General features: G+C 36.5%; 1 protein-coding gene and 1 long non-coding RNA gene across 2 annotated transcripts; one reads left to right on the top strand and one right to left on the bottom strand.

Annotated features, from left to right (window-relative positions):
- Nucleotides 1-1,305: 1,305 nt before the first annotated feature.
- Nucleotides 1,306-2,009, top strand: LOC140043744 (uncharacterized). The gene is made up of 2 exons (XM_072088224.1): nt 1,306-1,672; nt 1,873-2,009. Exons 1-2 carry the CDS (start codon nt 1,306-1,308, stop codon nt 2,007-2,009), a joined length of 504 nt encoding a protein of 167 aa, XP_071944325.1.
- Nucleotides 2,010-7,719: 5,710 nt separating this feature from the next.
- LOC140048710 (uncharacterized) lies at nt 7,720-8,576 on the bottom strand. The gene is made up of 3 exons (XR_011845128.1): nt 8,535-8,576; nt 7,914-8,084; nt 7,720-7,785 (listed from the first exon to the last, which is right to left on the bottom strand). It is a non-coding gene; the product is annotated as an uncharacterized lncRNA (long non-coding RNA).
- Between the last annotated feature and the right edge of the window lie 4,341 nt (nt 8,577-12,917).

The following is a 12,917-nucleotide window of genomic DNA, read 5'->3' as shown; positions in this document are numbered from 1 at the left end:
GCTCGGTTGTCTGATATGCATGATGGTACTTTGCAAGAAAATATTGAAAGATACTGCTCTTTAAGAGAAGTTATGGATCAACACGCACCTTTAAAAACAAAATGTATCAAACTAAATTCTTCAAAACCGTGGTATAATGATGAAATTAGATCTGCGAGAATACTCCGTCGCGTATTTGAGAGAAAATGGATGAAATCAGAAAATACATTAGATAGACAGAAATATTGTCATCAGTGGTGTATTGTTAATATGCTTGTTGAAAGTGCTAAGAAACAATATTATTCTGATCTGGTCGAAGATTGCTCAGGTGATCAGAAGAAGCTGTTTAAAGTTGTAAACAATCTTTTACACTGTTCTAAATCGTCTGTGCTTCCATTTTCTCACTCAGATGAATTGCTTGCAGAAAGATTTTACGTATTTAAAAAAAATAAAATTGTTAATATTCGTAAACTTCTTGTTAAAGATAGTGCTGGAAGTTTGTCTCATTACTTTAATAACGACGTATGCTGTGAAAATTATAATTGTCCCTCCCTTTGTAAATTTGAACCTGCAAGTGAAAAAGAAATTTTTGAAATTGTCAAAAACTCGCCTGCTAAATCTTGCAGTTTTGATCCAGTTCCTACTCTGTTAATTAAGAGAAATGCTGTTGTTTTTGTTCCACTAATTACACGTGTCGTTAATCTGTCTTTGGAAACTGGGGTTTTCCCAGATATTTGTAAAATCTCGCACATACGTCCTCAATTAAAGAAATCGGGTCTTGATCCTGAAAAGCTATCCAATTACAGACCAGTATCAAATCTGTGTTTTCTTGGAAAAGTAATGGAAAAAGTGGTATCTAAACGTATACTATCACATGTAAAGGATAATTCTTTACTTGACCCGTTTCAATCAGCGTATAAAGTACATCACAGTACTGAAACTGCACTGCTGCGCGTTAGCAATGATATACTTCATGCGATGGATGTTGGAAAAGTAACTGCTTTAATTTTACTTGATTTGAGTGCTGCGTTTGATACGGTAGATCATAGTATTCTGACTGAGAGGTTGCATGCTTCTATTGGTGTTGAGGGATGTGCACTAAGATGGTGTCAATCATAGTTGGAGGACAGACCTCAACACATTTGTATTAGAGAGGTAATCTCTCAACCTACCACTTTAAATTACTCTGTTCCGCAAGGATCTGTGTTAGGTCCACAATTGTTTACAATTTATGTATATCCTATTCGTGATATCATTAAGAAATATAATCTTAGCTATCATGTTTACGCTGATGACACTCATATATATATATCGTTTAAACCTAACATGACACAGAGTGAATTATCAATTGATTTGCTTGAAAAATGTATCTCTGAAATTCGTGTCTGGATGGCCAAAAACGTTTTGAAATTTAATGATTATAAGACTGAGTACATTCTATTTGGTTCTCAACAACAATTAGAGAAAATTCCATCTAGGAGGGTTTCCATTGGTAACTTTTGTACTAAAAATACTACACAAGTTAGAAATCTTGTAATTCTGGATTCTAATATGACAATGACGGCTCATATTTCTAAAATTACGTCTGCATCGTCATATCATTTAAGAAATATTCGAGGCATCAGAAAATACTTAAATCGTGCAGCTGCTGAGCAACTTGTACATGCATTTGTTAGTTCGCGTCTCGATATGTGTAACTCCTTGTTATTTGGTCTCCCACAAAAACAACTCCACAGGCTTCAGCTGATTCAAAATACAGCGGCACGAGTTGTTAAAAAACTATGCACACATATCAAATACCTTGGAAACTTTGCATTGGCTTCCTGTTAGGTACCGCATTGTTTTTAAGTCTATTAATGGCATGGCTCCTGAATATATTTCTGACATGCTTAGGCTGTATGTTCCCAGACGGAATCTGCGTTCTAGTGATACGCTGCTTCTACATCAACCTAAGTCTCACCACTCATGGGGAGACAGAGATTTCACCGTTACTGCTCCTCGTCTATGGAATGCTCTACCGAGCTCTATAAGATTTTGCAAAACTCTTGATACTTTTAAAAAATTATTAAAAACACATTTATTCATTAAGGCATATGGAAATCACGAGGTTTCTTAAAGTTCTAGAATTTTATAGCATACTTTTTCCTGACCAGCATTATCTTTGGGGTGCCTCTGTCTTGGTTGTTGTCTCTGAGCACCCGGTCGTCTGTGGCAAGGCAAATGTGTATCCTGTTCCTTTGTTTGGTCACCTAGGTAGGGGTCCGGGACGCGATTTTTTTTTTCGTACATAAGTTGGGGACCCCTCATGAAACGTCACAAAATAAACATGAATAATTCATCAGTTAAGTTAAATTTGTTGTTCCGTGTGCACCCAAGCGTATAGCAACAAGAAGTGATTTACACAACTAGTCCAGTCCCTAAGGGGAGAAAAAGGGGTGGGATGTTACCAGACTGGATACAAATTTTTCAGTATAGCAGTTTGGTAGAGTATAGTGTGGAGATGCCAAAACAAAGTTACTGGAAATCTGATTTGACCTCTGTGACCTCTGACCTCAATTTTTATATTTTTCTATTATATAACTAAAAATCGCCATATCTTGACAACGCATGGACATTTTACATTTATTTTTTTTTCAAAATGCTTGGAAGATATATATTTATATTCGCTATAATGAAAAAAATTGTACAAAAATGGCCGCAAAGGCTTTATTTTTCAGTTTGACCTTTGACCTTGATTGCCTAATATCTCAATAACACGCAATCTCAGAGATTTGAGAATGGGCTCAAAATGTTAAGAAAATAAATCTAATATTTAGTCTAATAGAAACTTTTTTCAAAAAATTACCATAAATTAAGCTTTTTTGACCCTTGACCTCTAATGTTTGAATATGTCAATATCTCGGTAACTATTTGTCCTAAAAAGTTCAGTTTGGTGTCAAATTGTTTAGAATATACACATTTATATTTGCTCTAACAAAATATTTTGTCAGAATTCAATTGGAAATGTCATTTTGAGCTATGACCCATCGTTTTGCATATATTTAGCAATTAATAATCTATAAAAAGAGATCGAGAGAGGGGGTTGGGGTGGATGGAGAGACACATATTTTTGTTACATGTTACACAAATCTTAAACTCTGTCTACACTATAACATTTTTATGCGACAAAAAAATGTGATGTGCCCATATATGGACACGATGAATGACATATCACTACCATATTTGGGCACATCACACCTTTTTTGTTAAACTAGTTTATAGTGTAGACAAACATGTAAAAAATATGTGTCTCTCCATCACCCCAACCACCTCCCCCTCTCTCGCTTTTCCAATGCTACTGCATGCATCTATACACATCAAAATGGCCGGAATTGTACTGGAAAGTTTTTAGCTACATTTGAAAATAAGTCCCAGAGGATGGGTGTATTGTAATGTTATCAGAATTATGGCAATTGTTTGTAATGGGAAAGTTTTAAAACTACGTTTGAAATATTTGCTAATAATATCACATGCTATTAAAGATATACTTATTTTCCCCCTGACAAAAGTAATTTTGACAAATATTTTTGTTGAATATGCAATTTTAATGTCACACATAATAGTTTCACCAAAAATTGGATTGAAAAAACATGATATAGTGCATACCCAAAAAAACTGTAATTCAAAGCAAAAAATAGGCTGGAAGTCAATGTGATTTTGGTTAAATTAACTGTTTATTTTGTCTTTAAAGTGATATTTACTCTATTTTTTAGATTAGCTCTTTGATTAAACACCTCTTCAAATGCAGTGAAGATCTTAAGTGTTGCCTTGTCTTACTAATCTTTCTTAACTTCTCTTTGAACGATCGTAATCAATATTTGTTGAGGTATAATATTTCCCTCTAATATATGGTAATGCCTGTTTTATTGAGTCAAATGCTTTCTCTTTCTCTAATAATCTCTAAATCAAAGATTTGGTGATATTCATTTCCTTTTTAGTCGCGTGGAAGCGACTCTATAGTTCACTATGTCGGTCGGTCGGTCTGTCTGTCTGTCTGTCTGTCGGTCTGTCTGTCGGTCTGTCTGTCTGTCTGTCTGTCGGTCCGGTATCACTATGCGTTTTATCGCTTTCTGACCTTATCTTGATATCAGTTTAATCTAGCTAGGTCAATTTTTCACAGTATATTCCTTATGGCCAGGAATCAATGTGGTTATGTTTTCACGGTGCGCTATAAAAAATTACGCGGTCTACGCACGATTTAACGAAATCACGTTTGTAATCATATCTTCACAACCATGAATCACAATTAAATAAAATTTGGTACTCATAAATTTCAGGGCATAAATCATCATATGGCAATACAATTACGTGCGTAGCGCATGTAACGCATGCGTACGCGCGCTTAACATTTTCAAAATTTATTTTCGATGAAATAAGAGTACATTTCAGGCAATTTTAAGCGTTTACAAAATTGCCATGAGTGCGCATATTTTTGCGCGCGCACTGCGCGTTAAATGTTATTGCGCTTTTTTTTTTCCCGATTTCTGTTTTCTTGACTTACTTTTCAACTCGAAATTACGTTATACGAGCACGTCGAAAGTGACAGGCTACGCACGTGTAAATTTAAAAAAAATAAATGTTTTTAAACATTTCAATATTTTTAAACATGTTCAGTAATTTCGGTCAGTATAGTTCACTATGTCGGTCGGTCGGTCTCTCTCTCTGTCTGTCGGTCTGTCGGTCTGTCTGTCGGTCTGTCGGTCTGTCTGTCGGTCCGGTATCACTATGCATTGTAGCACGCGACTTAATGGCTGTTGGCCTTGTTATTTTAGTTGATTGACAAACTGTATAAGATGGTCCTACTGTATAAAGCCTTATATATTGGTTTATTTACTTCTAGTCGGTCTCTGATTTTGGTTTTTGATTACTTTTGTAAATTTTTGTGTACATGTTATAATGTTCGTTTGGTCGGTAATGGTTGATGTCAGTTTTGTCATGTTTTTGTGGATTAAAGTATAATTATTATTGCTTCTCTTAATTTCTTCTGGTTTCAAAGATTTTGTTGTATAGTGTTATGAGCTGGATGTGTTATTGCCTCATCAAGCCAAGATGGTAATTTTGACTGCTCACTGGTTTGTTTTCCTTTTATATTCCACTACAGTATGTTCTTGAAAAGAAATCAACTTTGTAATTAATTTGTCTTTGATCCTTTTCAGATTTCTAATATTTTAAACATATGTTTTTCTTTTCTTCGCTTTTTCCTCACTGTTTCAAACATTTTATTTTTTCAGCATACTTCAAGCAATTAATTGATAATTAGGTCATATGTTTTATGAGTATCAAATCGTATTGGTTAATTCTTCTTTTCTTTCTTTAAGATCCTGATTTTCTTTCTTTTTTTAAAATGTTATTTAACTTTTAAGTTTATCAAATTTTTTGTTGATATTAAGTGTTGCTCTTACGGTGTAGGCCTACCATGCGATGGAATTATATATTGAAATTAAATTAAACATTAAGTTTTAAGAAAATTGTAAAAGGCTAAATAGGATATTGAATGTAGTTCTGGTCCATTAAATCTATATTTTAGGTATATTATTATAAGTATGAAACACGCACGCTTAACAGTATATCCTGGTCATACCTCAAACTGGCATTTCCAGTAAAAATATGATAACATCTTCTATTAGAGCTAATATAAATGTTTACATTTTGAACATTTTGACAACAAGTTGAACTTTTTATGACATTTGGTTACAGAGATACAGACATATTTAAACATTAAAGGTCAAAGGTCAGTAAATGACATTTCCTGTGGATTTGGAAGAACATGTTTAATTAGAGTATATATAAATATGTATGCTCTTAACAATTTGAAACAAATTTCAAGAAATTTTGACCAGTAGTTATTGAGATATAGTAAGCCGAGGTCAAAGGTCAAAACATTGAGAAATTACATTTCCGGTCGTTTTTTTGAAAAAAGTTCTATTAGAGCGAATATAAATATGTACCCTCTGATCTATTTGACACCAATATCATTTCAATTGTCAAACCCGTTGCGGAGATATGGCTGTTTAAGATAGAAATATAAAAATTGAGGTCAGAGGTCACAGAGGTCAAATCAGATTTCCAGTAACTTTGTTTTGGTATCTCCATATCATGTTCTATCAACATGCCAAAGGGCACACTTGTATCCACTATGGTAACATCATTTCCCCTTAGGGACTGGACTAAACTGCGATACGATTCTTTCTACAATAGGCCTAGGATTCTAGGTCAATTCACGTAATTGCCTCGCCTTCGCACACTCTTTTTCACACACACGTCTAGGCCTTACGGCGAAGCTGAAATGATGCCTGGAAAAGCAATCCCGTTCCTCATCAAGCATAATACTTTTTTACCACATATACTGTTCTAAATAAATACTAATAGTACAAAAAGTAAAAGTTCCACAAAAAAATACCTGGCGTTTGGTAGAGAATTACCGTTAAAGTTGGTAAATATTCCAACGATTTCTTACGAAATAGCGAGGCTGAAACAACTGGTGGCGCACTATAACTAGACTGTACTATTATTATCACGGTTTATAAGAAATATATAGGCAAGTTATTTATTATCAAAATAGATTTATTCTTTATTTTTTTAAATAAATTTGGTGAATACAAATTTATATTAACTCTAAAATTGAAATTTAGAGTTAATAATTATCCCCCGACATTAAAACATTTATAATTACAAATGGCTTCAACTGTTCGTATAATGGTTTCTCCCGACAGGAAATACAGCAGCAATAATGCTAAGTTTATACCGTAGGATGTACATAGTGACTGATATGATTTAACTGTGAAACATATAGAACACATATTCCTAGTAATAAACACCAATGCAATAGTAAATTTAAATTATTAAATAAAATACAAACATCAAATATTTGTTTTGTTTCAATGTAATTGTATTTATTCTCATGTTTAATATTTTTCAAGGTACAGGATTTCCTGGCATATATCGATAAAATTTTCGTTCGAGTTTCTTCAGTAACATCTGAAAATGAGGTTTGTATAGTATCTTCTGCAGCACCAACACACTTTGCGATTAGATTAAACAACTCATATGGCACAATTTCAGATATGTCAACATCATTAATGTCTGCTGCTCTTGGAGGCCATTCACTCTGCATACCTTTGTTTGATTTGATGGCATTATTTACTATCGTACCTGCAAGTATATTTTATAGCATTCGATGAATGAAACATAGTAATAATAAATTTATATAAAGCATATACTGTATTGTGTACAGCATTTATGATCGACACCACTTACTATCATAACAGTTTTGTTTTTTGAGTGCATACAGCTTTCACCTCTTTGATCCACAGCATTTCCTTAATTATGCAATAACATTTATTGTTGTTATTTAAAAATAAACCAATATATACAAGTTATTGTATTTTAACCGTACCTGCAAAATATAGAGTCCTTAGTTTGTCTCTATTGTCACCATCAGTGGAGATTTCGTGTGTTGTAGAAGTAGTTGGAATATGTATGTCATACTCTGATGATTCATCTGTCTCCGTTGTACTTTTTCCTGATGACAAAAATGGATCAGCCACAAATCCAGGGGATACATTGCTAAAGTACACCAGAACTGATTCATTTCTAATTAAGAAAAAATAAACAAAATATTTAGTTTGACCAATCCACAAAAAGATTTTTTTTTAAATTATCCCTGGTGAAATAATCATTTAATATAAACACACTAAGCAACTTGTGGGTGAATGAAAAATTAGGTTAGGATAATCCATCCTGAGCTTCTTCTTCAACACGTCTGATCTATAAATAACACATTAATTGATTATAATTAATTGTAACACAGATACAATGAAGAAATTATTACAGTAACTGGATCTCAAAAATATTACAATTATTTCATCGTTTTTAAGAAGGGATCGACAGCCTACCTTATAGTTGACAAGTAAACATTTTCTGTTTTTTCAATTGATTTCATGAAAAGCTTTTGGAGTTTTGCGAGTCTTGGTATCTCCTGTCCATACTGTAACCGTTTATCAATTACATCTCTGCAAAATACCTTATAGCTTTGCTTATATGTTAAAAAAACACTTTCCAATTCCCTGTAAATAATAATAAATATTATTAAAATATATTTTATTTTTTTATAGATTTTTGTGTTTAAAAATTCAACATTTAGACTGAAGCAAATAAAAAAAAAATTAAAAATGTAAATTCAAAAAACCAACAAGAGTTTTAGAAAGTTACGTTTTACTCACTTTCCAGAATATAGAGCCTATATTGGTATTTAACTAAAATTAATTGTGTAGCCTACTGAATAATATATACTGTATAAAATAATATGGCCTAGGGCCTAGGCCTACGTAGTAGTACTGGTACTACAGTAGTAGAAAGCCCAATCAACAACCAAGCACAGAAACTCTAAATAAGGGCACAATATAGATCTAGGCCTATCTATAGATATATAGATCAGTAGCACCCTATATACTGTATCATTTAACTATATTATTAACTCTTAGAGTATTCTGATAATAATCGAAACCAAATATTACCTTTTTTAGTCGAGATGTATCAGTATATCGCCTGTAACAGGTAGCATGAAAACCTAAGCCTGGATGCTCGTGTACGACATCGTCAAACAAGAAGCTCCGTCAAATGTATGGCGATTTCCTTGCCGTCTCCATCTAATTTTATCCAACTCTTTGAACAGAGCAACACTTTATTCCATCGAATCTCAGTAATTGGACTGATAATTTCATTTGAATGCTTGTAAATTTGTAAAAAACATTTCAACTTTACTTTGTCTGAGCGAGAAGATCCTTCCTCGTCGGACGCCATTTCGTGTTTACATCGTGTGATTTTGACGTCTGCTGCCTAAACGTCGCGTATGATTGGTTTAACTGATGTCATGTGATACAAAATGGCAACTGCGAAAATATATTCTTTTATACTTTTAAAATCAAGATTTCTTTAAAATGTCAGGAAAATTTTCGTGGAACTTTTTAATACGTGATTAATTTATTTTTATGTATATGAATCAAGAGAGTTCACTTATTATGCTTAATGAGGAACAAGAAAAAATGTTTTCATCTTCACCGTAAGGCCTAGTCCACTACTATGCAAATGTGTGGAGGCTAATCGACAGCTAGACAAGACATTAAACTAAGTAGTAATTGGACATAGCCCAAAGAAAGCTTAGACCCACAAGAATAAAGAATGTGTATAATGTGTGTACTGTAATTTTTTTATTCTGCTATTTTATTATCAAACAATATGCATGTACTCAAAGAAACTTTAAAAATGCACGTATATGAACACATGAGATGGGATTAGACCCACGAGAATAAAAAATGTATTTTTGTGTAATGTTTATTGTTTAATTTTGCTGACTTAGGCCTATTACTCGGACTGTGTCATACCTAACTAACACACACGTCACACACACCAACACAGCTACTACTAGAATAGACATGGGTTTAGAGACTAGTAATTAGGCTAATAGTATCAATAGAAACTATAATTTTAACACGTAATTCTTTAGTAATAAATTATATTAAAAACACCAAACTAAAGGCTGATTATTTCGACAATCCACACAAAACGCCGCTATTCTATTAGTATTATGAAATCGCACGCGGCAACCACAGCGGAGATAGGCCTAGAATCGTACCACACTTGTGTAAACTGTCACTTCTTGTTGCTATACGCTTGGGTGCACATGGAACAAGAAAATTTAACTGATGAATTATTCATGTTTATTTTGTGACGTTTCATGAGGGGGTCCCCAACTTATGTACGAAAAAAAAAATCGCGTCCGGGACCGCGACAGAACGAGAACGGATGGGGACCCTCCAAAGAAATTGCATTTTATTTGTCAGGCATTTGTATGATTTGTTTTTATTTTTTTTTAATGCGCCTTGAGCACTCTTGAGTGGTATGTGCGCTATAAAAATCCTGTTATTATTATTATTATTATAGATCAGCGACAGAGAGATAGATCAACGAGAGAGAGAGAGATAGATCAGCCAGAGAGAGAGAGATAGATCAGCGAGAGAGAGATAGATCAGCGAGAGAGAGATAGATCAGCGAGAGAGAGAAAGATAGATCAGCGAAAGAGAGATAGATCAGCGAGAGAGAGATAGATCAGCAAGAGAGAGATAGATCAGCGAGAGAGAGATAGATCAGCGAGAGAGAGATAGATCAGTGAGAGAGAGATAGATCAGCGAGAGAGAGATAGATCAGCGAGAGAGAGAGACAGATCAGCGAGAGAGAGATAGATCTGTGAGAGAGAGATAGATCAGCGAGAGAGATAGATCAGCGAGAAAGAGAGAGATCAGCGAGAGAGAGACAGACCAGCGAGAGATAGACAGATCAGCGAGAGAGAGACAGATCAGCGAGAGAGAGACAGATCAGCGAGAGAGAGACAGATCAGCGAGAAAGAGACAGATCAGCGAGACAGATACAGATCAGCGAGACAGAGATAGATCTGCGAAACAGAGAAAGATCAGCGAGACAGAGACAGATCAGCGAGAGAGAGATAGATCAGCGAGAGAGAGAAAGATCAGCGAGAGAGAGACAGATCAGCGAGAGAGAGAAAGATCAGCGAGAGAGAGATAGATCAGCGACAGAGAGATAGATCAGGGAGAGAGAGATAGATCAGCGAGAGAGAGATAGATCAGGGAGAGAGAGATAGATCAGCGAGACAGAGATAGATCAGTGAGACAGAGATAGATCAGCGAGACAGAGATAGTACAGCGAGACAGAGATAGATCAGCGAGAGATAGATAGATCAGCGAGACAGAGAGATAGATCAGCGAGACAGAGAGATAGATCAGCGAGACAGAGATTGATCAGCGAGAAAGAGATAGATCAGCGAGAGAGAGATAGATCAGCGAGAGAGAGAGATAGATCAGCGAGAGAAACAGATAGATCAGCGAGAGAGATAGATCAGCGAGAGAGAGATAGATAAACGAGAGAGAGAGATAGATCAGCGAGAGATAGATAGATCAGCGAGACAGAGAGATAGATCAGCGAGACAGAGAGATAGATCAGTGAGACAGAGAGATAGATCAGCGAGACAGAGATAGATCAGCGAGACAGAGAGATAGATCAGCGAGACATAGAGATAGATCAGCGAGACAGAGAGATAGATCAGCGAGACAGAGATAGATCAGTGAGACAGAGAGATAGATCAGCGAGACAGAGATAGATCAGCGAGAGAGAGATAGATCAGGGAGAGAGAGATAGATCAGCGAGACAGAGATAGATCAGCGAGACAGAGATAGATCAGCGAGACAGAGATAGATCAGTGAGACAGAGATAGATCAGCGAGACAGAGATAGATCTGCGAGAGAGAGATAGATCAGCGAGACAGAGATAGATCAGCGACAGAGAGATAGATCAGGGAGAGAGAGATAGATCAGCGAGACAGAGATAGATCAGCGAGACAGAGATAGTAGATCAGCGAGACAGAGATAGATCAGCGAGACAGAGATAGATCAGCGAGACAGAGATAGATCAGCGAGACAGAGATAGATCTGCGAGAGAGAGATAGATCAGCGAGACAGAGATTGATCAGCGAGAGAGAGATAGATCAGCGAGAGAGAGATAGATCAGCGAGAGAGAGAGAGAGAAAGATCAGCGAGAGAGACAGATAGATCAGCGAGAGAGAGATAGATCAGCGAGAGAGATATATATCAGCGAGAGAGAGACAGATCAGCGAGGGAGAGACAGATCTGCGAGAGAGAGACAGATCAACGAGAGAGAGAGACAGACCAGCGAGAGAAAGACAGATCAGCGAAAGAGAGACAGATCAGCGAGAGAGAGACAGATCAGCGAGAGAGAGACAGATCAGCGAGAAAGAGACAGATCAGCGAGACAGATACAGATCAGCGAGACAGAGATAGATCAGCGAGAGAGAGATAGATCATCGAGAGAGAGAAAGATCAGCGAGAGAGAGACAGATCAGCGAGAGAGAGAAAGATCAGCGAGAGAGAGATAGATCAGCGACAGAGAGATAGATCAGGGAGAGAGAGATAGATCAGCGAGAGAGAGACAGACCAGCGAGAGAAAGACAGATCAGCGAGAGAGAGATAGATCAGCGAAACAGAGACAGATCAGCGAGACAGAGACAGATCAGCGAGAGAGAGAGATAGATCAGCGAGAGAGAGAAAGATCAGCGAGAGAGAGACAGATCAGCGAGAGAGAGAGATAGATCAGCGAGAGAGAGATAGATCAGCGAGACAGAGATAGATCTGCGAGACAGAGAGATAGATCAGCGAGACAGAGATAGATCAGCGAGACAGAGATAGATCAGCGAGACAGAGATAGATCAGCGAGACAGAGATAGATCAGCGAGAGAGAGATAGATCAGCGAGAGAGAGATAGATCAGCGAGAGAGAGATAGATCAGCGAGAAAGAGATAGATCAGCGAGAGAGAGAGATAGATCAGCGAGAGAGAGATAGATCAGCGAGAGAGAGATAGATCAGCGAGAGATAGATAGATCAGCGAGACAGAGAGATAGATCAGCGAGAGAGAGAGAGATAGATCAGCGAGACAGAGATTGATCAGCGAGAGAGAGAGATAGATCAGCGAGAGAGAGATAGATCAGCGAGAGAGAGATAGATCAGCGAGAGAAACAGATAGATCAGCGAGAGAGATAGATCAGCGAGAGAGAGATAGATAAACGAGAGAGAGAGATAGATCAGCGAGAGATAGATAGATCAGCGAGACAGAGAGATAGATCAGCGAGACAGAGAGATAGATCAGTGAGACAGAGAGATAGATCAGCGAGACAGAGATAGATCAGCGAGACAGAGAGATAGATCAGCGAGACATAGAGATAGATCAGCGAGACAGAGAGATAGATCAGCGAGACAGAGATAGATCAGTGAGACAGAGAGATAGATCAGCGAGACAGAGATAGATCAGCGAG

The sequence above is a fragment of the Antedon mediterranea genome, chromosome 1, assembly GCF_964355755.1.
Source record: "Antedon mediterranea chromosome 1, ecAntMedi1.1, whole genome shotgun sequence".
NCBI lineage: Eukaryota > Metazoa > Echinodermata > Crinoidea > Comatulida > Antedonidae > Antedon > Antedon mediterranea.
The sequence above is the reverse complement of the archived record's forward strand: the minus strand, read 5'-3'. Positions and strand labels throughout refer to the sequence as shown.